Raw genomic sequence first — 27,684 nt, 5'->3', positions numbered from 1 at the left:
AGTATATCATCTTAATTTAATTTTTCACTATGTATTTTTTGAATTATTTTATTAGTGGCTGCCTAGGGATTACAACAAACTAGATTGGATTCATACCAATTTAATTGCAGTAGTATATTAAGGAAAGTTGTCTTATCTATCTCCATTTTCCATACCTTTACTGCCTCAAGTACATCTTTATATATTGTGTGCCCATCAACAGTGAATTCTAATTTTTATTTGTATCAATGATAACAACCAATTATAATGATTAGTTTTTGATTTTTATGGTTTATATTTCTTGATGTTCTCAATCATCTATTTTATTGATATTCTCTATTTCGTGAGACATCATTCATACGGTTTTTTTTTTAGTACTTTAGATATGGTTTCCATTGGCTCTTTGAAAGATTTAAAATAGCTGATTTAAAGTCTTTATCCAGTAGGTCCAATGCCTTGGCTTCCTCAGAGACACTTTCTATTGGTTTGTTTTTCTTCTGCATGGGTCATATTTTCTTGTTTCTTTACATTTCTCACAATTTCTTTTGCAACATGGACATTTAAAACAGTATAACATGACAAATCTGAGAGTCTTGCTTCCTCCCTTTCACATTTTGTTGTTATAGTTGTTTGTTTTATTTGTTTTATTTGTTAGTTTAGTGACTTTTCTAGACCAATTCTGTAGTCTTTTTTTTTTTTTTTTTTTTTTTTTTTTCATGTGTAGCCTCTAAATTCTCTGCATGGTCAGATTAGTGGTCAGTTAATGATTGAAAAGAGAGTTCCAGGGCACCTGGTGGTTCAGTCAGTTAAGCATCTGACTCTTGATTTTGGCTTAGGTCATGATCTCACAGTTTGTGAGATCCAGCCCTAATTGGGATTGTTTCTCTCCCCCTCTCTTCACCTCCCCTGTACTCTTTCTCACTCTCTCTTTCTCTCAAAAATAAATAAATAAACTTTAAAAAAAAGAAAAGAGAGTTCCTTAAATCCCTGGAATCAATAAATCCCCCAGTGTTTGTTGAGGGACTTTGTATGTGTGTTGGGATGCACCTTCAGTAAAACCAGGAAGTTCACAACTCTGTCTTAGTTTTAACTTTCTGCTTTCATAGAGCCTCAAAGTCAGCCAGAGATGAGGGCAGAGGGCCTTTTCAGGTCTTTCCAGAGCATGTGTACAGCCCTGTGCATGAACATGTCTATCTAGATTTGCAGGAAAAATAGGAGCATTTCAAAGCTCCTATGTGACATCTCATTCCTCAGAGTTTGCTTTAAGCTTTTTGGTTAGCCTACTTAAGCCCCAACTATTATTATCCACAGCCTCAGGCAAATGTACAGTTAAACTACTTACCTTGGGTTTCCTCCATTTCCCACGTCGTAAGTGATTAATAGGAATGCGTGGGAGCAGAAGTAACATAAATCTACTGCATGTCACAGAGTGACCAACTAGCTCGAATGCTTGCTGCAAAGAAGAATTTTTTCGGTGGACCGGGTATTAATAGGGTGAATTTCAGACAGCCTCGCAAGTGGGGTCCTTCAGGAAATACCACACATGTCAAATGATGACAATTATTTGGTAATGGAGGTTTGACAGAGCTCTAACTCTATTCTGCTTATTGTTGTGGATGCCATGCTGGGCTGCTACTTCTCAAAGTTGTTCTGGAGCTGGCAGTGGACAACGGGAATAAGACGAGTTAAAAAAAAAACCCATAAAACTCACTGTTTTTACTGAGATTCCACTATTTCTTCAATAAAAGCTCTCCAGTTTGCTAAGCCTTGCTATGACCATTTTTTTTTGGGGGGGGGGCAGTTTTTTTCCCCATTGCCTTTATAGAGGAGTAAATTTTGAGGGGTATTTTCATTGGCATTTTGGTTAACATCACCCTCATGTGTATAATCAAGTTTTATGATGCACTAAAGTGATTCCTCTAGCTCCTGATCACTGAGGCAGGCTTAAATTGATATGGCTGCGTTCAGTTATACGTTGCCAGCCATTTTAAGAGATTAGTATTTGAGGACATCCTTTAGGAGATACAGTTTTAGCAAATATTATGTGGTTGTGATGAGCTTGTTAGTTTAACAAGCAGGTATGAGACAAACTTACGATTCAACGGAAAGAGAATTTAACACATAGAACTTAACAACTTGAAGCAGTTTATATCGAAGACTATTATTTCTTCTCTGTTATCTGAACTTAGCCACATTTCTGTCATAGAAGAGAACACTTTTGCCTTTCCAAAAGTTTTGGCGCTTTAACCTTTGCTTCGGGCCTTGGACCTTGTCATGATGATCCATTCCTGCAGACGGATTTTTGGGGAAATGTTCTTGAGAACTGATATTATCTCACTGTCAGAATACTCAATTTTTTTAAGTTCCTTTGAGCCAGTTGGTTACTCTGTAACATGCCAGTAGGATTTATGTTCCTTCTGCTCCCACGCATTCCTATTAATCACTTAGAACTTGGGAAAAGGAAGAAATGCAAGGCTGCTGTCAATAATAGTTGAAGACGGTGACACTGAAAATTCTACGTTATCTTTTCCTGAGGATCAAGGCTGGTGAAATGCACTGCCGAAGTTATTGGATTTAGCCCTGCAGACTTGATTCATGGTTTTTGTTGCTTTCATATTTTATATACTTCCTTTTTTTTTTTTTTTTTTGTCATCAGTCTTGGATTATGTTAGGATTTTATTCCAACACTTACCCAGCAACTGAGAAAAAAAATTTTTTTTGAAAGCCCTTTAATATAAACATTTAACATTATCAATAAAATGACACTATTGTTATTTTGTCATTTGAATAATTAGCAATTTGCCATGAGATTCTTTGAAATACGTTGTTTTTTTTTTTTTTTTTTTTTTGGGACAGAGAGAGACAGAGCATGAACGGGGGAGGGGCAGAGAGAGAGGGAGACGCAGAATCGGAAACAGGCTCCAGGCTCCGAGCCATCAGCCCAGAGCCCGACGCGGGGCTCGAACTCACGGACCGCGAGATCGTGACCTGGCTGATGTCGGACGCTTAACCGACTGCGCCACCCAGGCGCCCCTCTTTGAAATACGTTTTAAAGATATGCTATGCAGTGGCTTTTATGGATGCAGGTATAAAGTGGGAATTTATGAATGATATCAACAAACTGAAATGAATATGGTAGAGATTCATAGACAATTTACAGCGGTGGCAATTATATTTGTATATGTGTGTGATGTGATTGCTCATTGGGCTACTATAAGGGGTGAGAGGGGTGTGTACAGAAAACATTAGATACATTTTTGGTTATCAGCTTCTTAGTCTCTTCTCAGTGGTCGGAAGCAGCAGTGGGAGGGGGTATACGATGAAGGATGGGACATGTGGGAAAAACTTATGCTGCCAAAAATGTGCTTCTTTCTTTTACACCCGTAGACATGATGACTAAGGTCCTATGGAAAACAAGAGGGAGTTTTCTATAAGATGGTATTTGTCCCTGAGGAACATCTTCATCTATGAATTAAAGAAATTCTATAGTCACCATAGGGAGCCAGGGAAAATTGAGTGTGCATTTCAAAAAATGCTTCCTATTGCCACTAAATTGGAATTGAAGGTAGAAAATAGATATTGGTATTGGGTGCATTTTGAATGCTGTTTTTGTTTTCACCCATGAAAAGAAAGCTTATTACTCGATAAATGTCAAAAGATCTCAAGCTGTTTTCTGAATTTCAAAGGTTTCTTTTTATGATAACCTGAAGATGAGTGTTTAGGTTTTTTTGACAAAATACAGAATAATTTACAGTGTTATGTACCAAATGATGTACTTTATACTTACAAAACATGCTACTTAAGTATTGAAATAATTTATTATTTTATTGTAAATGCTACCCTGTTGTTTAATAGAGTCAAATCTTATTTTTAAGCCCAAACTCAAGTAATTGAGTAATTTCCTTGAAAAATGAAAATTTATCTCGAGTAATAATAACTGAAAATTACCCAAGTAATTTCCTTGATAAATGAAAATTTTCTGTATATCTCATCGATGGTTTTAATAGGTGAATACTTATAAATAATAACTTAGGGCCTGTTGAATCCTATTGCCATTTGTATTGCTAATATTATTTACATAACACTTGTATGTAAATAATAATATAAAATAAATATAATATCTCATATGCTTAGTTGATTATTTACTTGCTTGACATTTGCTTTACCTTCTGAAAATGAAGCAAGAGCCAACTAGTAATTGTCCACTTGTATCGCTGTGATACCAGCAGCTCATCTAAATTATGTTTATGTCATTATTCCAGGGAATACATCCTCAGAATGGTTTTCCGTTATTGCAGGGACTTCATTTATGCCTCTGGCCATATTTATAACAATCATTAATGTCATTATTTTCTACTTAATTAGGGTACAGTTTTGGAATAGGTGTACAGAAGAAGAGGTTTTTTAGGTTTCTTAATTTTGCTATCGATTCTCGCAACGATGTGATAATTAAATTTGATTTCCAATCCAGCTTTAAACTACCATGAATAACTCAGTAGATAGGTTGTCATAATCATGAATATCATTTTGTCATTCCTTTTGACAAATAGCAAAACGCCAAATGGAGTAGTAGAACACAGCGATTCCCCAATTACACACTATAACCTTGTCAGGCACTGTGGAAATTTATGAAAGCCCAGGGAATGTTCTACATTTATTTTATAGTCTTCTAAACAGTCACCGTCTGCTGGCATAGTCCCTACCGCACTATGCGGGAGAACGTCAGGGCTCTGCATTGTTCTCTATGATCCCGGGGAAAGCTACGACTCTTTGATCCAATTCTTTCTCGAGAAAATCACAGCAAACAGTGAACCCCTTTGCATCTTTCATTGAATTGCTTACTTTGGTGGGCAGTCCCAGTATCATGTTCTCCCTGGATACCATCTTTGCAAGGCTCTAACTTTCTATGTGACAGGAGATAATTTGGGTTGTGGACTGCAGCCCATAATAATGTCATAGGGAGTATAATCACAATGAGCTATTTTGCTGGGTTACCTAATGAAGTAAAACTATCAGTCAGATCATTTGCAAAAGCAGATGATGTGGTTACATGTTTCATTCTTTAAACAGAAATATATTGACCTAATGTGCATATGGGCCTGAATTTTTGCATGGTGTGCTAAATAAGTTTGCCAAGGATTGCTCTGACTGTAACATGCTGACTATTGTTGCTAACAGCCCACTTCCTGTCACTGGTCTCCAAGGTGGATGCTACTTCCTCAAACTTAAGAAGCAGAGTGTTTCTTCCCACGAATATCCAACGTGCCTGTCAGGTATTTGAAAACACGCAGAATTTTCAATACTTTTCACAGTTGGGAACTTCTGTTTTATAATCATTTGGACATTCCTTATTTTTCACAGATTACATTTTATTACTTCTCCAGTCAAGTGGGTGGCAAATTAAGAGCTGGCCTTCAAACTACATGTGGTGGGCCCGTTCGGCATTTATGGCAAAACACAGCTGGGCTCCAGAATCAGTGGGAGAGAAATGTCATGAGCATCCAGAGCAACCAGAAATTTCAGGTGTGTGTGGTATATTTGCTAACCTTATCATTGAAGGAAAAATGATAAAATACAGATATTTATCGGTAGGTGAATTAAAAGTAGGATGACCCCTGCCCCAGTTGGTCAAGGACTGAGGGATTTGCCAGGACTTTTAAAGCACCAAAACCAAACAGTCTTAGGATATTGCGATGGCCAGTCATCCTAAAAAACACTTTTAAAGGTAGGTTTTAGGGGCACGTGGGTGACTCAGTTGGTTAAGTGTCCGACTTCAGCTCAGATCATGATCTCACAGTCTGTGGGTTCCAGCCCCGCGTCGGGCTCTGTGCTGACAGCTCAGAGCCTGGAGCCTGCTTCGGATTCTGTGTCTCCCTCTCTCTCTGCCCCTCCCTGGCTTGCACTCTGTCTCTGGCTCTCTCTCTCTCTCTCTCTCTCAAAAATAAATAAACATTAAAAAAATTTAAAGGAAGGTTTTAAATACGTGCATAAGAACTAGAGTTGATACATACTAACATATTAATATTTCAGTAAAATATAAATTTTTAATGATATTTCTCTTACTATTCCAACCTTCTCTTTCTTTTCATTCTATTCGTAAGAATTACTTGTCTTCTCGACTTCTTTCATGCTTTTGAGAGAAGGGGGTTATATTGCGTAATGAGGAAATAGACGATTTGATTTAAATACCAATTCCAAATGCTGTTGAAGTAGAATAATTGTCATATTCATTTCATGGTTAGTCTCAAATTATTCAATACAGCCTTTATTTTCCAAAATAATTTTGAGAGTGAAAGCCTAAGCAAGCCCATAAAAGACAAACTTATTTATGCAGCCTAATAAAACTTATGTATGGTGGAAATTATAATCTAATGATTATTACCAGAGTTCTTGGTAAAGCATTGCATATTTTTACATTTGGGAAAGCCAAGAAAAATTTCCCATTAAAAACAGGATCTTAAAGCATTTTATTCTGAATGAATTTGCTTTTTAAACCTGGTTTGCAGGCCAATTTAGCCAACTCGGCTAAAGCAGGTTTCCTTTATAATCTATTATTTGAATAGTATAGTAATCATTTTTATAGTTTTGATACAGAGTAGAAAATCATCTGATATGTGATGGATTTAGCACTTGCTTAAGAATAGGGATTGAATTGGATTGAATTTTAACTTCAGTTATTTTGAGTGGCTAAGAGGAAGGATGGGAGAATGAGCAGGATTTCTATTACAAAATAGTATTGTTAGATACAAGAATGGTACATTTTCTTAATTGATCTGTCATAAATTCATTGGAGTTTGAAATTTCAGGCTTTTGTAAACTAAATGGGGATCCAAAGAAGATCAAAGAAAATCACTTAGTGGATGGTTAAATGACACGCAGAGGATAAGCCTTCAGAGGAACAGTATGGTTGGAAACACAATTCTGTCATTAGAACTTTGCACTCTGTAGAAGTCAGGTATATTGGTGTGTGTTGGGCAGGGTATGTTAAGCCATTAGGCAGTTAAGTCTTCCTGTGAATGACCAATTCATTAATTTAACAAAGACTCGCTTGGGACACTCAGGATGCACTAGGTGGGATTCAGGGAATGTTCTTAGTACATGTAAAGAAAAGACTTTTCTCCCAGCTTTATTCAGATATAATTGATATATGTGTAAGTTTAAGGTGTATAATGTGATAATTTGATAAACCTACAGTGTGGCATGATTACCACAATAAAGTTAGTTAACATATCCATCAACATCACATAACGACAATTTTTTTCATGCAGTAAAAACATTTAAGATCTATTCTCTTAATAACTTTCTATTCTCTTAAACTATTATTAGCTATATTCACCATGCTGCTTATAAGATACCCAGAACTTACTCATTTTATGGTTGGAAGTTTGTACCCTTTGGCCAGCATTTCCCCATTTCCCACACCATGCAGACCCTTGCAACTAAAAACAACTCTTTTGGGGGGCACCTGGGTGGCTCAGTCAGTTAAGCATCTGAGTCTTGATTTCAGCTCAGGTCATGATCTCAGGGTCATGAGATCAAGCCCCATGGTGGGCTTGGTACTGGGCGTGGAGCCTGCTTAAGATTCTCTCTTTCTCCCTCTGCTTCTCTCTCTCTCTCTCTCTCTCTCTCTCTCTCTCAAAAAAATTGCTCTCTGTTTCTATGAATTTGGCTTTTATAGATTCCATATATAAGTGAATCATAGAGTATTTGTCTTTCTCTGACTTATTTCACTTAGCTAATACCATCAAAGTCTAGCCATATTGTCATAAATGACAGGATGTCCTTCTTTTCTTGGCTAAATTATTCCTTTGTATGTATACACTAAATTTTCTTTATCCATTCATCTGCTGATGGATCCTTGGGTTGTTTCCATGTCTTGGCTACTGTGAATAATGTTTCAATAAATATGAGAGTGTAGACATGTCTTTGAGATAGTGATTTCATTTCCATTGATTATATACCTAGAAGGGACTGCTGGATCATATGGTGGTTCTAGTTTTAATTTTTTGAAGAACTTCCATACTGTTTTCCATAATGGTTGCACAAGTTTACATTCCCACCAACAGTGAACTAGGGTTCCTGTTTCTTTACACCCCTGTGAACACATTATCCATTGTCTTTTTGATAACAGCCATTCTAAGAGGTGTGAAGTATATCTCATTGTGGTTTTGATTTGTATTTCCCTGATGATAAATGATGTTGAATATCTTTTAATGTACCTGTTGGGACATTTGTATGTGTTCTTTGGAATGATGTCTATATCTTTCCAGTGATGTTCTCTAACCATTTTTATTTGTGTGTGTTGGGGGTGGGGGATCTTTTCTGTCTTTCTTTCTTTCTTTCTTTCTTTCTTTCTTTCTTTCTTTCTTTCTTTCTTTCTTCTTTCTATCGAGTTATATGAGTTTCTTATGTATTTTGGGTATTAACCCCTTATCTGATAAATGGTTTGCAAGGAGAAGATTTTTGTTAGGCATGTGGAAGAGAAACTATGTGTTCCTGGCTTTGAGGGTGTGTGTGCAGAATGAGAGCCTTGAGTACCAATAATGCATCTAATTTGTCGTGGATGTTCAGGTGTCATTAACCACTAGAGAAGTTTCTAGTTTATTTCTTAACACTTCTCTTCCTACTCCCCTATGGCTCTCTGTCTTCTCTCAACAACAGCAACAACAACAACAACAACAACAACAACAGCAACAACAACAAGAAAGCAATAGAGTAGAGCCAAGAGTGCTTTTGAGGGGATTGAGTCACACTGACTAGATGCTAAAGGATGGACTTGCTGAAGTCCCTTCTGCCTGTGTGCCCATATACACCTGAATGGCAGAAATGGAATTTTGTCTGTGTATGAACCTTGTCAGCATTTACACATATTTTCCAACTTTGAAACAGAGTGGATGGTAAAAGAGTCTTAACCTATCTTCGCCAAGCTTTGTGCCTTCTTATCTCTGTCTCTAACTGAAGGTCAGGGTCTTTACTAGTGAGTAGCCCAACAGAGATTTATTTGGATGTTGGCTAGAGTTGGAACCTGCTGAGTCTTGAGCATTAAACCTTTTAAAACAACTTCCTCGTTTTTCACAGCTATCCATTCCCAAATGGCACATTGCAGGGGTTGATGATTAAATATGTGTAGCCACTAGATATAAAACTTAAAACTCCCAAATATATCACCTCCAGGGCCATTCAGCTGGAGCTGAGGCAGTGTGGTTATTCACTTGAGTGCTTTAAAATACAGCAGTGGCTCCAACGAAAGCAGATGCATGTGCAATATATTAACTTGTTTGCCAAAATACTTTATTGCTGGTATGAAAACAGTGCCTCTACCTTAGAGGCTTTGTAAAACTTGGGAAGCCGTATGACTCTCTGGGGATCCTTGGGCTACACCAGTCCTTAAGATGGCAGGTATGTTTTAGTTCTCTCCTGTCAGCAGGGAAGCAGAGGTTCACATGCTTTTTTTTAGCTGAGCCACAGAGATGTGCTGTGTGTCTCATGCTGCCCGACACCCTCTCAAAGCTTGGTCCTGAACAGCTTTAGCAAGAGGCTTATTTGAGGGCATTTTGTAATCCGCATCTCCAGACAATATCTGCTGCCTCATCACATTACAAGCCTCTGAGAATTCTTCTGTTTTCTGCAATTTCTCCTCCGTGATGCTTTCTGACAGTTTCAAAGCCATTCGTGTGTTTCCTTTAGAAATGTCCATGTAAGAGACTTTAGTTTCAGCTGGACCCTCACTTAGCAGGGGTTTCTGAAAAAAAACTCTGGGGGCGCCTGAGTGGCTCAGTCGGTTAAGCGTTCGACTTCTGCTCAGGTCATGATCTCTCAGTTCGTGGGTTCGGGCCTCATGTCAGGCTCTGTGCTGACAGCTAAGAGCCTGGAGCCTACTTTAGATTCTGTGTCTCTCTTTTGTCCCTCTTCTGCTCATGCTCTCTCTCTCTCTCTCTCAAGATAAATAACATTAAAAAAAAAACCCTCCTTTGAAAAAGCCTCTGGATCTAGCTGCCATGTGAGGGCTTTATCACCTTTATCTGTAAAGTACTAAGTTCATCCCTTAATAAAATTGAAGCACGTTCATTTCTGAGGGAATACTGCTACATAAACAAAGAATGGTGTTTATGCATTTAGTCAACAAAGATAGCAGCATCGAAGAAATTTCAGAAGGTGCTTAAGGGATAATGACATCTAGTATTTACTGAGCACTTACTATGTGTAAAGCACTATGTAGTCCTTTGTGTATATTATTTTATTGATCCTTCATGGCAGTCCTCTGAATCCAAATTATAATATACCCCACTGTTTACATGAGGGTTATGAGCTTTAGAGAGTGCAATAGCCTATTAAATCACATCCAGATTAGAACCCAGTATAGTGTGATTTCACATCTCAATCATTTACTCACTGAACCATGATAATTTTTTTTTATCATATTAAAGCATTATAAGGCTTTATAAAAGAAAAAAAATCCAACTTCTAGATTTGGTCAAATACGTGGCATGTGATTCATTAAGCATTCCTTTGTCTGCTGTGTTGGATAAAACATTATTAAACATTATTCTGCCAATTGACTACAATTGCATTACTCAAAATTGTAGACTTAAGCAGTTAATTTTGCTATTGCCCTAAAATATTTGCAGAAGCAAAGAATAAACCACTCTCAACCTGTAGCAGAAATGTGGGCTCAGATGCAAGTGACACCTTCTCTCACGCTCCTTTTCTTTGTTCTTGAAAAGAGCTTAAGTATTAGTTTTATGGGTAGGAAGGAAGGAATACTGTACTACTAAGTGCATCCCTGACCGTGGCTTTCAAGTTGAATGTTTGGATTCTTAAAGTAAATGAGAAGTTACTGCCTGAATTTTAAAAAATGCTGCAACATTTTTCATATGCAATTATCTGCTTGTCACTTCTTTGATATTCCATTTAGACACGCCAAAGGGTGTTTAGCAGTGTCCTATTCAGAAGTAGTACATTTTATTAACACAGACAAAAGAGAAGTTATTCATAAAAATAGATACAAATCGTTAACTGAAAAAAATTTCTACTCGCAAATTTTTCTGAAGTATAACTGAGGCATTTTACCTTGTAATTTAAGAATATTGGGGCACTTAGGTGGCTCAGTCGGTTAAGCATCCAACTTTGGCTCTGGTCATGATCTCACAGTTTGTGAGTTCGAGCCCACCATCGGGTGAGCTCGAGCCCCACTCTGGGCTCTGCACTCTCTCTCCCTCTGTCTCTGCACCTCATGGGATTCTCTCTCTTTCTCTCTCTCTCTCTGCCCCTTGCTCACTTGTGCGTGCTCTCTCTCTCTCTCAAAAAAAAACAAAACAAAACAAAGAAAAAACATTTACTATGTGAACACATGATGGTGAAAAATTACTTTCATCTTTTTCTGTTTCACACGTTTGATAATTATATTGAATGTACACTACTAATTAAGAAAAGTCTAATACAATAAATACAGCTACAAGAGTTTCTGTTCCTGCAGTTACGAGTGTCATTCAAGTCAGTTTATGTCTGTTATTTCGCTACTGTCAAAGTTTTATCGGGAATTTAAATCAAGTGGCTTGAGCGCTGACCCCTTGCCTCCCTCAGAGGCCATCTTCTCTTAAAATGTTTGGCGTGAAAGCAATTTGTGTCTTATTTACTATTGGATCAGTGCAGGCCATACTTGACTTCTGTGATGTTGCCCAACTTCTAACTTCATTATTTGCTAGTTTGCTACTCTTTCTTGATTTCCCCTAAAACAGTTAAAATGAGGTAGATGTTTGGGAAAATGTATTTGCCAAAGTTTTGAGGAAAACAAGGAATGGTAGGCATCACTTTTCTTAGAAATACAACTATCATACGCAAATATGGCTTCCAACCACAGATCTGGCTTTTTAAAAAACATGATCTCGAGGTTCCCCTTTCTTGAGCTAGTTCAACCCATCCTTCTTTTCAGGATCCCAGCCAAAATCTCTGGAATGTCTTTCTGTTTAAATATATTTAACTAGAGTATCAAGTTATGCCTGATAGGTCTTATGTTTTATAGCTACACAGACCCAATGGTGAATTTCCTACGTTTGGAGAAATAATGTTCTCCCTAAGAAAAACATTTCCTCTTGCTGGACCAGTGGGCTCACATGACAGCCAATTGTCCCTCTAACTTTACTTCAGTTAGACAGAATTAACATATAATTTAATTGAACCAAACAAATATACATAATTGCAAACTGATGGAGAGAATTGAAGGCGAGAAGGTAATTTAAAAGCCTTTTCATTAGATCAGGTGTGAAGATGCAGGAGTAGAAGTAGGAATGGAGTGGAGAGAGGGCTTAAAGCTTAACAGGTGTTGATGGACTGGAGATGTGGCTGGAAGAGAAAGTGGTTCTGCAAGTCGCTTTGGAGTTCTGAGCATTGAAAAGTGGCAGTCTTCTGGTGCCATTGTCAGAGAAAAGGAGTCAGGGACACGTCCAGTTTGAGGGGAAAAACATTATGATCTAGAAGTGACTTTGTGTCATCTGGTAAAAATGTCCGGAAGTCTGTGGAGATATGCGCAGAGAGCTCAGGGGGGAGGTTGACTTTTGGGATATAAATTTGTGTTTTATCAGCCTGGGTGACAGTTGAAACCCTGAAGATTGATGGGTTTGTGGGGAGAGTGTGGAGAAAGAAGGAAGAGACTGGTGATGAGTTAACACTTAATGTTTGCTTCTCTCTTTAAATATGGCTGCTACAGGTGTGTTCTTAGTTTGGCAAGAACAAAGGAATGTATCCAACGGGAAATCTATAAACATTCATGTAATACTTAATACTTTATAAATATTTTATAAATACTTTATTACTTAAATACTTTAATACTTAAATACTTTAATAACTGTGTTACAATAACAGCTAATACTTATTTAATGTGAACTATGTAATAATTCATTTGTCCTTGAAAATCTTTTCATATAGGTAAAAACTTATTATTTTTTATCAGTACATTTTTACAAAGAATAAAACTGAGGTACAGAGATGTTAATAACTTCCCCAAGGTCCTGTTGTTATTAAGCGGTATAGTTGGGATTTGAACCCAATTAGTCTAGTTCCAAATACATACTTCAATCACTATGCTCTACTGCCCTCACATAAAACCATTCCTACATAGCAGTCTTTTTTTTCCCTTTCTTACCCTCTGAAACAGCTTTTTAGGAAACAGCAAAGCAAAATTGCAGCATGATTTTAAATGTTTATAAATTGGGTCACAAAAGGGATGCAAAATGGTTGAAATATAACTCTTAGATTCACATAACTAAAGTCATTCATTGAATCTTACACCAATACCAAAATAAGATTATTCCATGATGAAGAGTAGCCCAGGGACACCTGGGTGGCTCAGTCAGCGAAGCATCTGGTTCTTGGTTTCGGCTCAGGTCGTTATCTCATGGTTCATGGGTTCGAGCCCTGCATTGGTCTCTGTGCTGAAAGCTAGAGCCTGCTTGGAATTCTCTCTCTCCATCTCTCTCTGCCCCTACCCCCCTCCCCAACCTTGTCTCTCTCAAAATAAATAAATAAACATTAAAAACAAATAGTAGCCAAAATCTAGTAACCAAAACTATATATTAACATCAGAAATAATGTTCAAGCATTAAGTTGGAAAAGAAAATCCACTAATTTTCTTTCCAAATGGAATCTACAAACTAAATTTTTAGAAACTGTCAAAGAATGACTAAAACTACAAACCTAGGAGTTGGGTTTACAGAGAATTCTGGAAGTGGTGAGAAAAAATACATACTGAGAAAGTATCAATTAGTATGCTTGCAAAACTCTCCCATTGTACTCATGATTCTGATACTAATGTACGATGAAGGGATTTTGCAAACGATCTGCTGGGTGCTACAAATAAACCTTGAGACTAAACTCTTTGTAACTCTTGTCTTCTAGATGTGGTATAAGGTTAGTCACACTTAACCTACTTGCATATATGTATTCCCCAAAAGATCTAGTCTCTACCAGAGATCACACAAATCTGGAGTGAAAAAAACATTTGGAGTTGGTTACTACTGTTTGCCAAGTACTTTTCCCATTCTATTTATTTTTGCTCAAAATTTTCTATTTCAAATGTATAACCAGCGCTCACCTTTTTAGATACCAAGTGGATGATTTTGCCTACGCACCAATCTTTGATAGGTCTTTTCCAACATGGTCCTGCTTTACAAGTAGTCACGTGGTCATTCTGTTTTATGTGAAGAAAAGTTGACTTTCTTAGGGCTACATATTGACACATTACCCGATAGGTTGTGGGTGTTTCACATCAGATTTTTAATAGTCTAGTACATCTGGTTTGAAAGGAAATATATCAGTACATCATGTTGTACAGGAAAGAAAAGAGAATGCACCACAGCAAAATGATCTACTAGGGTCAGTTGTATTCACTGTATGCAGACTAATGGTTAAGTTAAAAAACAGTGCTGACATTTTGAAATAATAAGATGTTTATGTCATAAACAAGGCTAAACAATGCCCACAAGTTTAATGCATCCATGGATTAAGACTCAAACATCATTGGTATTCATTAGTGAGGTTGGGATAAAACTCTCCACCCACACACCAATTTTCAACGGATTTAAATAACTAGGAAATTGGAGAGTAGTTTCTTTCTAAGGTTCTCAGATTTATTATACCAGAGTATTTCCTCTTGGGGCATACTTGGGTTGCCTTCATGTCCCAGTATCACGTTCACTCATTTTAATCAGAAGTCGCTGAACAACCATATCCAGTCACTGTCCCAAGTTTTGTTTATATAATAGCAGAAAATGCACAGGAGGATACAGCACAAGGACATCCAAGTCTGTGAGCAAAATTTAGAGAACCAGAAGTGGAAATGGGACACAGTTGCAAAATGGCAAAAGACCAGAGATCAAGAGGCAGCTGGGTCCAAGATCTGGTAAATACTAAAGAGCTGGTGTATACTATTTGAGATGCATGGATGACTATATTTTCTTGTCCTTAAGAGTGTATGCTTAGATCTCTTTCCACTTGGAATTGGAATGGTCACCAAAATGCTTCTAGGAAGTGATAAGGTTTTTATTGGCAGGTTCTGTGCTGTAAGACTTCGAGACAGTGATGTTCCTTGCTTTGTGCTTTCATCTTGTTTTTCTTGTGCAGGTTGTTTTTCAAGGTCAAATAATTTCAACTCCTGAACAAGATGAAGTCATAGCTATTGATGATATATCTTTCAGTTCAGGCTGTTTGCCTGCAAATGGTAAGAACTTTTTCTCATTTTGATCCTTATTGTGTACATAAATTCAGTGCAATTTAAACATTGTGTAATGACTTTCATCTGCTCTTTCTTTCTTTGCTTTTTTTTTTTTTTTTTTTTTTGGCCCGATATTTTAAAGTGGGCTATTTTACATTGTATAACAATGTCTAGGTTTATGCTAGAAGTGAAAATAGGCTATTTTTCCACCGATTCTAATGCTATAGAGAGCTAAAGGGGTAATTTAGTGTCAGATTTGAAACTTTGTAGCAATGTTACAAAATTCAACCAGCCAGTTAAATCACCAAGAGAGCTTCCCGCCTTCTAGGAGACTAAGAGAAAGCTGGCCTCCATAGGGTTGAAATTGCCTTCTCCGGGAATGGACTTGACTTTTCCACTGAAAGACACAAATGGAGAGAGATATTAGCTATAATCTATTTTCTTTTGAGACAAACAACTCGATCAATAAGCCACATATATCAGGTCTAAAAAAATTATCCATTATTGGTCATTTGATTATATTAACTGAATAATATTCAATTCACCATGCACATTGGTCTCAATAGAACAGTTTAATGTTAAAATTATCCATTGGTCAGGATAAAATTAATTTAGTCTAATATTCAAACAAGAATCATATGTATATGATTATAGGTAGTTGATAGATCGTTTTTCCTTTTTAAATGTTATTATACTGTAGTATGATATAGCATAATAAAGATAGCTATTTTGTAGAGAGGCTTCTAAGTTCTAATTTTGTACAAAGTATGGTAGTTGTGTAAATTCTATTTCAAGAACAGCAAAGATGAGTTGGTCTACCTAAAAGGAGACCAAGGAATCTTGATAAAGGCTGTCTGTATTATGCTTGGACTTTGAACAGCAGTTCTGCTGGTCTGATAAGAGTGTTTATAAGAATGTGTCTCTTGCCTTGGACCACGGTAGGGTTTTATAGGAGCCAATGACAGCCCCTTCCACACTGGAACACATACAATTTTTTTTCATCTTTATATTATCAGTTCTCAGTCTATATTAGGTAAGAAATCACTATATGATAAATTGAAATATAGATACATTGAATTGCAGAACTTGAAAGGAGCGGATGGTAACCTCCACCTGTTCCTAGAAGTAAATAGTTGAAGTATGAACCTTAATGTCTTTTTGCCAACAGAAGATAACGTTTACTGGCTTTAACAGAAGGGCAGCAATGTATCAGTGTAGAATACACTGTTGACTACAAGCAGCACAGACTCAACTATTGACTAGTCTACAACTCAGTCTCCCTTAATGCTCTCTCTTCTGGTACCCTGCATGGTATTCCCGGGTCCAGAGAGCAGCCAGCTTATGCTTGATTTTTATTGAGGCAGCTAGTCCCTAACTGTGATCATTTTAGCAGTATCTTTATATATCCCATTTTTATAGTTTCTGCAGAAACTGAGGTCTGCCAAACTAAATGATCCCCAACTAGTCCTATTTATTGCTCAGGCTAGCTTAATCAACCCAAGAGAAAATAAGGAATGAGGTCAGCTGTTGGCTGGACTTGCCTCATTGCAAGGAAAATTAGGAACTGGCCGCTGCTATGAAGCTTTGTTTGCATTACAGACGTACACAGGAGCATGCTGGGGTTGTGCCTGGGACTTGACATGGCCTGTAATAGGACTCTGCTATCATTTCAGATATGACCTTTCTCTGCATCTCTGGACCTGGGAACCAAAGCCATTTCCTTAATTACCTGTGATCCACATACTGGGACAAAGGCCAATGTAGATGGGCCATGATAAATATTCAGAAGACAAATGCCAGGTTTTTAGTAAGCACTTAAAAGAGCTCTATAAAATCACTATAGAAGTGAAAAAACAGTAGTCACAGGAGTGAGAGCATCAGCCAGCTGGACATTCAATGAAAGGTTGTGGCCAAGTAGAAAAATATTGGTGTCTGCAATTTCTAAGACAATAGTTCCAGATAATATTATAACCATATTGTTTTTGAGGTGGTGGGGAAATAAAGTTTACTGAAGATGAGGCATGAATTTTAAAGCTAAGTTATCGGCTAACCTTTTCACATGGCTATTAAATTTGTACAACATTACTGGGTGTGGGGCTAGAGAAGATTTTGACATCCCAAACTGAAGTCTTCCATGAATATGGATTCATGAACCTAGATCTAGGGAAGTAAGTTGTGTGTTAGGAGCCAAGATATTTCTACACATGGAAGAACAAATGAATCGACACTGGGGATTTAGAAGAGTGGCAACTTTAATTGTAGGCCTTGTGTTTTATGGGGCATTGGGAAAGGATGCCATCCCTTGGGACAATTGCAAAGGAATTAGTCTGTTGTTAGAAAAAGCCAGTATATTGATCTCACTGCTCGTGGGTTCGAGCCCCACCTGCATGGGGCACCTGCATGGGGCTCTGGGCTGACAGCTCAGAGCCTGGAGCCTGCTTTGGATTTTGTGGACCCCTCTCTCTTTGCCCCTCCCCTGTCACACTGTGTCTCTTTCTCTCTCTCTCAAAAAAAAATAAACATTAAAAAAATTAAAAAGAAAAAAAGCCAGTATTCATTTAGGTAGGATCCTACCTATTTATTTAGGTAGGATCACACAGTATGTTCTTTGAAGGTGAGGGTGCAAGGAGTTTTATTTTTTGTTCTTCAAATAGAATGAGGGTTGATGGCACATTTAAACTTTTGGGAGGAAAACACAGCAGCATGAGGATTAATAACGGGGAAAAAGAATAAAGTGTCATGGAATAGGATTAGCACATGGATGGAGTTGCATTTTGTACATGGTAGGAATGTGAGATACGGTAAAATTATATAACATTAAATTTGCAAATGATGCTCTCCAGTCAAGTTCAGATGCTATCATGATAGACTAACCCTAGTCAGTCACCAGAATCACAAAGAGGAGTGATTGATTCTGGGCTTTACTCCAAACCTGCTAGATGGGAATCACTGAGGATAAGGCCTACATTTTAAATAAGGCACTCAGGACACTTTTGGTGAAGCCAACTGACCTTGGGTTTAAGAACCAAACTAGCATTTGTATGCCACACAGCCTGGTCCCTGGGTTGCTACACTCACAGTGACTGCCCTGAGACAGAGTTCCAGCTGACTAGAATCAGTGGTTTCAGTCTCATGCAGTCCTGATGGTGACGATCAGCGTGCATCTGAGACATGGGGGCAGAAGCCCACTCAACGTCTTCCAGACATCACCGTCAGAAATCTTAATCAAGTGGAGGGTGGAGTTAGGAATGCATTTGGATGCCAGAAAAGAGACAAGTTTTCCTAGGTGACTTAAGAAAACAGAGGAGATGGACAGTTATGGCATAGATTTTCAACTCTAATACTATTAAAGTCAAGGACTAAGGGATTTCCTTGGTATTTGCTTCTTGCTTGTCACCTTATGTTCTTAAAGTGACTGTTGAGATTCTATACATCTCACATCCAAGGTAGGAGGAAGGCAGAAATGGGAAAGGGCAATGTGTTTGGCCATGCCATTGGCTAGGTGATTGTCACGTGGTAACCTTGGTTGCTAGGGAGACTAATAAAATTGAGTATTTGGATTTAGCCTCTGTAACAGAGGCAGGCAAGGAGAACAGGTTTATGAATTGAGTGAGCAAACATATTTTCCAGAGAAACTCAACATCAGCTTATTTAGAAGTAAATTTCAGTTTTCTTCCAAAATATCTTGCCTTGCCTGTATTTCCCTTTTTAGATTATTGACCTCTGGTCTCACTTAGTAGTCTAGGGGTCGGTCATTCTTAAATCATTCTCTTCTCTTCTTTCCCCTGTATTAATTTGGTCACAAAATAGTATTGAGGGCATGCCCTTATATTTTTCAAATTATCTGCCCTGTTTATTATTATTATGTATCCAACCACGATTTCATTTAAGTGCATATTTTTTTCCTGCTGAATTTTAAAAACTTCTGGTTTCGATATATTCATCTCTACCATCCAGTACTATCTACTGTCCACCAGATTATACTTTCTAACATACAAATATGACCAGTCTCTACTTTGTTAAAATCTGTCAGTCACTCTCATTGCCTCCAGGATAGAATTCAGATTTCTAACGGATTCTCAAAAATTCGAATTTCTAAGCTCACCGTGACCCTGCTCTCGCACACCAGTCCAACTTCCTCCTTTACAGTCCTCTAAGAACCCAACTATTCAGGAATTCAAATAAATTCTTCTTTTCTCTGAGCTATATATGCTCCATTTCACAGAACACAGATTTAAATAGAATATCATGGGACTATTTTTTTTTTTTAGCAGGACTTATATTTATGCTAAGAATATATGTGATTTTTCAGTTTCTGTTTTAACATCAAAAATGAAGGTATGTCCCCAAGCTACTTAATGTGATTTTATCCGAGATGTAATCTGGACCAAGCATTTTCTATATTTTAGTGCAAAATAGACGTTTTTGTCATTTTGTAGCAGAAAAATAGTACTTAGGAAGGAGTAATAGTTGGAAATGAGTGCTCTAATACAGTTATCTTTTAATAGATTATTTTGGTTTATAAAAAGGTTTTTGTTTAAGATGGTAAGGTATACTGACAAGACTTCCTTATTTTTTTTTATGTCTTCAAACTATTGTGCTTTCAAGATTTTGTTCTGATTTTTTTTAAAACTCGAGAGAATTCGATGAACCATGCCTTTTATTTTCCATATTCTGATGCTTTGATATCTGAGGGCCTTGCTGACCCTGGAGAGACTGTCTCTTCCAGGGTTAGCCAATTCCTAGAGCTACAAAAAACAGCTCACCCTACAAATGCAAACCAACCCATCCAGGGCCCCTATCCCCAACCACCTCTTCAGGCTCTCACACTCTGGGCACTTTGCACCTGCCATAATCACCCCAGGGTCGCTGTATTAGTATCCTTGGGCTACCATAACAAAATAACTCCAACTGGGTGGTTTAAGCAACAGAAATTTATATTCTCATGATTCTGGAGGCTAGAAGTCCAAAATCAAGATTTCAACAAGTTTGCTTTCTTTTGAGTCTCACCTCCTTAGCTTGTGGATGACAATCTAGTCCCTCTTGTCACATGGTATTCCCTCTGTGTGTATCTGTCTCTTAAACTCTTCTTCTTATAAGGACAGTCATATTCAATTAAGGCCCACCCACATGACCTCATTTTATCTTAGTTACCCCCTTACAGACCCTGTCTCTAAATATGGTCACATAATGAGGTAGTGGGGGGGTTGGACTTCAACATATGAATTGGTGGGTCATGGGGAGATGATTCGTCCTTTAATAGCAAGGTACCAGACAATAAAGGACAGTCCCTTCTGCCCCAGACCATGCTGAAATTATGCCCACCAGACAATTCTAAGCCTACATACGCTACCTTACCAGTTCCTTCCCAAAAATCCACAAGAAATGCTCTTGCCCATATTTCCCCTCTCTCCCTCTGCCTCCTGACTAACCCTGGTGTTTTCCCATGTACTTCCTCCCACCCCTAACTCATTGCATGGTGTACCCCATCTTCTTGGAGTCTGTGAGGAAAACAAACTATCTTCTCAATGGTAGTTATCTTCTGATGTGTTGGCCTTTACATTCCTAAGTAATAATGAAAGCTATATTTTAAAGTAAGAATGTTAGAATCAGTGGGAGGAGAAATTAATAACTGCTCAAATGTAATAATCACTTATTGTCTTAGTAACGAACTAAATTGTAACAGTGCTGAAGGGCTCAGTGTGGCATGGGAGCATATCATTAACGCAGGTCAGATAGTTTGTTTTTTCCACCCTGCCTCAACATTCACTTCCTGCTTGTGCAGAGTCTCAAGGTCACCCACACATGGGAGAATAGAGTCTTCAAGGGTCTTTCCTGGGCATGTGCATAAACTTGCACTTTTTCTCTGCTTCCTATATATCCTGGGATATGTCAGAGCTTCTCAAAGCCCCCCTTGGAGACGTCTCCTTCTATGACTTTTTCCTTTAAGTTGTTTTGGTCAGCTCTTTGTTTGCCCCAGTTTGCAACGGCTATCTCCAGGTAGCTCTGGTATCAACTAATTGCCTCTGGGAAAAGGCTCTTTTTGATGAATGAGCTCAGAATCAGGTCAAATAAAGCCAAAATGAAGCTCCTGGGCTGCTGGTTTTCATGGCCATCACAATTCCAAGGATTTCTCAGCAAACCCCAACCAGGAAAATTGAAATAAAAACCATGCCCACACACATCATAATCAAACTTCTGAGAATCAACAGTACAGAAAAACTGTTAAAAGTGAACAAAGATAAATAACACATGCCATTCAGGAACATATTCTTGCTGTTATTATTGTTTTTATTGTTACTGTTTGTTCAGTGACTGTTATGAGCCGAATTATGTCCACCCTCCAAAATTCATATACTGAAGTCCTAACCCGCAGTACCTCAGAATGCAAATGTATTTGTAGATGGGGTCTTTAAAGAGGTAAATTAAGTTAAAGTGGGGTCACATGGGTGGGTACTAATCCAAAATGACTAGTGTCCTTCTAAGAAGCGGAGATTCAAACAAACACACAGAGGGAAGACCGTGAGAAAGCCCAGGGAGAAGATGGTCATCTGCAGACCCAAGGGAGCAGCCCTCGGAAGCAACCAATCTTGCTGACACCTTGATCTTGGACTTCTAGCTTCCCAAATCATGAGAAAGTAAATTTACATTGTTTAAGCCACCAGATCTGTGGTGCTTTGTGATGGCAGCCCTAGCAAACTAATATAGAGGCTTTCCTGAACTAATTCTATGACATATGAGTTCTTTCTCATCTGTAGCCACTTCAGTTTCTTCTTCGGAGACATGGTAGTCTGTACATTTTCTGTAAGCCTATAGTTTTTCCATCAGTATGGAAGCCAGAATATAGGGATGCATTTTTTAAATGCTAAAACTAAGTAACTCTGAATTCTATATCCATTGAAAATATCCTTCAGGAATTGGAGAAAAATAAAGACATTCTCAGATCAAGAGAAAGTAATAGACTTCATCACCAAATTTATTTTGAAAGAAATGCTAACGCAAGTTAGTTCGCAGGCTGAACAAAGAAAATATCAGAGGTCAATGTATCAGTAGGAAGAAAGAAAAGAAAGAAAGAAAGAAAGAAAGAAAGAAAGAAAGAAAGAAAGAAAGAAAGAAAGAAAGAAAAAGAAAGAACAACTGAGGGGCGCCTGGGTGGCTCAGTCAGTTAAGTTTCTGAATCTTGATCTCAAGGTCATGAATTTGAGCCCAGTGTTGGGCTCCATGCTGGGTGTAGAGCCTATTGAAAACAAAAAACAAAAAAGCTGAAGTTATAAATATCAGAGTAAATATAATGGAATGTTCTTCTTCTGTAAATATTTTTAATGTACACGGCACTCTTGAAAGCAGATATTTGAACACCCTTTTGGTGGGTTCAAAGCATGTAGATGTAAGATGTGTGACAAGTATATCATAAAGTTGGGAGTGTAGAAATCCATAGGTTTAAGACACCTACATTTTATTTAAAATGTTAACAAACTCTATGTACAGTGTTAAACTGAGGTGTGCATATTATTGTGCCTGTAGTGAATGCCAAACAGGCATATATAAAGGACAATAGATACATTAAAATTGAGCATAAAAATATTAAAATATTGAAATAATCCATTAGAAGACAAATAAAAACAGATGGTGAAGGCAGAAATGATAGCAGGGTCGTGGCAAAGAGAATAATGGGTAATAAGTGCAGAAGAGACAAACTGAAAAAAATAATTTTAATTATTATTATATTATTAATGTTATATGATAATAAATTACTATTTAATAATTTAAATAATAATAAATTAGTTATGATGATAAAATAATTACATTAAACATAAGTGGCATTTATATTCCTTTTAGAAGTCAGAGGTTGTCAGATTAGATAAAAGATAAATAACTACATTTTGACTACAAAAGCTCATTTAAAAAATAATGATATAGATTAATTAAAAGTTAAGGGATTCAAATATAGTTAATGAATCTATGTCAAAGGAAGGAAGAATATGCAATGGGGAGAAGATAGCCTCTTCAATAAATGGTGCTGGGAAAACTGGACAACTACATGCAAAAGAACGAAACTGGATCACTTTCTTACACCGTCATACAAAAATGAACTCAAAATGGAGTAAAGACCTAAATAAGAGACATGAAGCCATTAAATTCATTGAAGTAAACATAGGTAGTAATGTCTTTGACATTGGCCTTTGCGGTGTTTTCCTAGTTACGTCTTCTTAGACAAGGGAAACAAAAACAAAAATAAATTATTTGGGCTACACAAAAATAAAAAGATTTTGTTCAGTGAAGGAGACCATCAACAAAATATAAAGGCAACCTAATGAATAGAAAAAGATATTTGCAAATAATATATTCAATAAAGGGTTAATATCAAAATATGTAAAGAGCTTATACAACTCAACAGTCAAAAAGACAAATGATCCAATTAATAAATGGGCAGAGGACCTGAATAGACATTTTTCCAAAGAAGACATACAAATGGCAAACAGACACATGAAAAATGCTCATCACTAATCATCCAGGAAGTGGAAATCAAAAACTGTAGTGAAATATCATTTACACCTGTCAGAATGGCTAAAATCCAAAATGACAAGAAATAACAAGTATTGATGAAGATGTGGAGAAAAAAGAACTCTCATGCGCTGTTGGTAGAAACATAAATTGGTGCAGCCACTGTGGAAAACAGTATGGAAATTCCTCAAAATATTAAAAAGAAGTACCATACAACCCAGTAATTTCACTACTGGGTATTTACCCAATGTAAAAAAACCCACTAATTTGAAAAGATCTATGCACCCCTATGTTTATTGCAGCATTATTTACATTAGCCAAGATATGGAGGCAACCTGGGTCCATCAATAAATGGATAAATATGATTTTATATGTATATATATGAATATTATGCAGCTATAACAAAGGATGGTATAACATATATAAAGATGATTATATATATCGATCATATATATATTGATCATATATATATTGATCATATATATGATCAATATATATATGATCATATATATATTGATCATATATATCTCATATATATTGATCTATATATATTTATATATACATATATATAACATATATAAAGATGATTATATATATCGATCATATATATATTGATCATATATATCATCAATATATATGATCAATATATATATTGATCTAATATATATTGATAATATATTGATCAATATATTATTGATATATATTGATATATATCGATATATATTGATATATATATTGATTTATATATATGAATATTATGCAGCTATAACAAAGGATGGTACAACAAAGGATGGGATCTTCCTATTTGTGACAATGTGGATGGAACTAGAAGGTATTATGCTAAGTGAATAAGACTAAGAAAGGAAAATACCATATGATTTCACTTATATGTAGAATCTAAGCAAAATAAAACAAATGAATAAAAAAACAGAAAATATCCATAAATACAGAGAACAAATTGATGGGTGTCAGGGGATAGAAGGACGGATAAAATGGGTGAAGAGGAGTGGCAGGTACAGGCTTCCATTACAGAATGAATAAATCATGAAGTTAAAAAGTACAACAGGGAATATAGTCAATTGTATTTTAATAGCGTTGTATGGTGACAGACGGTAGCTACACTTGTGAGCATAATGTAGAGAGTTGCTAAATCTGTGTGTCATACACTTGAAACTAATGTAACATTGTGTTTCAACGACACTTTTTTATTTTTTATAAAATTTTTTTTCAACGTTTTTTATTTATTTTTGGGACAGAGAGAGACAGAGCATGAACGGGGGAGGGGCAGAGAGAGAGGGAGACACAGAATCCGAAACAGGCTCCAGGCTCCGAGCCATCAGCCCAGAGCCCGACGCGGGGCTCGAACTCACGGACCGCGAGATCATGACCTGGCTGAAGTCGGACGCTTAACCGACTGCGCCACCCAGGTGCCCCTGAACGACACTTTTAAAAAAAGAATAAATGAGCAACTAAAAAAACCTAAAGATATTAAAAGAGATACATTAAGCAATGTAATTAAAAGGAGGGTGAATGGCTATATTAATGTCAAAATGTGCTTCAGGACAAGGAAAATTAATAGGGATAGAGAGGAACATTATATAATGATAAAAGGGTAAATTCATTAAGAAAACAGAAGAGTCCTAAATATGTACGCACCTAAAAGCAGTACTCCAAAACACATGAAGTGAAACTGTTAGAACTAAAAGGAAAAATAGACAAACCTACAATTATACAAGGAGACTTGCATATACATCTTTCAGGAATCAACAGAAAAAGTATACAAAAAAGTCAGCAAGAATTTGCAAAACCTGTGGGGGAAAAAAACCCTAAAATTTCTGTGGAACCACAAAAGAGCCCAGATAGCCAAGGCAATTCTGAGAAAGAACAGCAAAGCATTATACTTCCTGATTTTAAATTATACTACAAAACTATACTAATTAAAACAGTTTGATACGGGCATAAAAATGACACACAGACCAATGAAGCAGAATAGAAAACCGAGACATAAAACACTGCATATCGATCAACTAGCATTTGATAGTGAGTCAAGAATACTTAATGGAGAAAGGATAGTCTCTTCAATAAATGGTGCTGGGATAATTGAACCCTTATACCCCTAATGAAAATTAACCCTAAATTGATTAAAGACTTCTACATAAGACCTGAAACCATAAACCTCTTAGAAAAAAGCATAGGAGAAAATTTCTAGGACATTAACCTGGACAACTTTTTTTCTTGTTTGGATGTGACACCAAAATCACAAGCAACCAAAGAAAAAAATCAGCAAGTGGGACGAGACATCAAACTAAAAAGCTTCTGCACAGCAAGAGAGACAAACAGGAAACAAAATGAAAAGGCAATCTATGGAAAGGCAGAACATTATCTACCTACTTGATATAATTGACATTTTAAACAAGTCATTTAAAACTATAGCAGAATACTTCTTCTTTTCAGTGCATGCTGAACGTTCACTAGTAAACTAAGACTATAGCCTGGGCCCAGTGGCAAGACTCAAGGAGGCATGGGAGATCCTCCCCCAGGTGCAGAATTTAAGGGGACACTAAAAATTTGTTATGGACCAAATTGTGCCCCGCTCCAAATTTCATATGTTGAAACTCTAGACCCCGATGTGACTATATCGGTGATAGTGTCTTAGGTAGTTAAGATTAAGTTAGATCATACAGGTGGGGTCCTAATCTAATAGAACTGTGGCCTTATAAGAAGAGATCTCGCTCTCACTTTCTCTCTCCCTCCCCGCCACCCCTGTCTTTCTGTTATCCTCTCTCTTATTCTCTCCCGGTCCTTCTGTCCTGTGAGGGTCACAGTGAGAAGGTAGCCAAGTGCAAGCCAGAAAGAAGACCCTTACGAGAAGTCAGACACTCTGGCAACGTCATCTTGTACTTCCTGCCTCCAGAACTGCGAGAATGTAAATTTTTGCTCCTTAAGCCATCCAGTCTAGGTACTTTGTTATAGCAGCCCAAGCAGGGTAAGACAAGCGCTAATTAAGATAAGTAATATTTTAATACCACACATTAAAAGCTCACAGTTAATGAAAAAATCAATGATAAACAAAATATAAAAATGTTAAATGACGATGGTATTAGTATTACTGAATTTTCCAGGCTCCAATATGGCTTAGCAGTACTACTGGGGCCACAGAACAAACCTTAAGAATGTTAAAACAATTGAAATGGTATAAAATACATCCTCTGAGCACAATGAAATTAAACTACAAATCTGGGACGTCCACAATCACTTGGAAATTAAATGTCACGAATTTAAATAAAACATACTTTGAAAGAACCAAATATTTTGAACTGAAAGAAAATGAAAATATAACGTACTAAAATTTGTGGAAGATAGCTAAAGCAGTGCGGAGGAAAAAGTTAATAGGTATAAATTTTTTTGTTAGGAAAGTAAAAAGGTCTCAAGCCTGTAAATTTAACTACTCATCTAATGAAAGCAGAAAAAGATGAACATATAAAAGCTAAATCAAACAGTGGGAAAATAATATATAGAGAGACAATAAATAATGGAATTTAAAATGAGAAAGTTGTAGAGAAAATTATTGAAACCAAAAGCTGGTTCTTTGAAGAGGTAAATAAAAAATGATAAAGTTCTAGCTGAATTGACCAAGACGAAAAGAGGAAAGACACATATTACCTAATTTGGAATGAAATAGAGCTAACATTAAAGACTCTACAGGTATTAGAGGATAATAGTAATTAGGAAATACTACAAAAACTCTGTACATAGATCTAACAATGTATGTGAAATGGACAAATTCCTTGAAAGTCACAAATAATCAAAAGCCATTCAAGAAGAAAGTGATAATTTGAATAGTTTTATGGTTATTAACAAAATAGGACACGTACTTTAAATCTTCCATTAAAGAAAACTCCTGGACCACGTGGTTTCACTGGAAAATTGAATAAAATATTTAGGGGAAAAAATAACACCAGTTTTATACATTCTATTTCAGAAAATATAAG

The 27,684-nt window shown here is 36.8% G+C and overlaps 1 protein-coding gene across 3 annotated transcripts in view; it reads left to right on the top strand.

Moving 5' to 3' along the window:
• Window positions 1-27,684, top strand: part of MALRD1 (MAM and LDL receptor class A domain containing 1) — an 824,069-nt gene that overhangs the window by 69,089 nt on the left and 727,296 nt on the right. For all 3 annotated transcript variants that reach the window (XM_058681758.1, XM_058681759.1, XM_058681757.1), the window contains 3 exons: window positions 5,158-5,252; window positions 5,341-5,502; window positions 15,097-15,193. In XM_058681758.1, coding sequence (XP_058537741.1) covers window positions 5,158-5,252; window positions 5,341-5,502; window positions 15,097-15,193 — 354 coding nt within the window. The remainder of the gene's footprint in view (window positions 1-5,157; window positions 5,253-5,340; window positions 5,503-15,096; window positions 15,194-27,684) is intronic.

The sequence above is a fragment of the Neofelis nebulosa genome, chromosome 8, assembly GCF_028018385.1.
Source record: "Neofelis nebulosa isolate mNeoNeb1 chromosome 8, mNeoNeb1.pri, whole genome shotgun sequence".
Lineage (NCBI taxonomy): Eukaryota > Metazoa > Chordata > Mammalia > Carnivora > Felidae > Neofelis > Neofelis nebulosa.
This window is presented reverse-complemented; position numbering and strand designations above follow the sequence as displayed.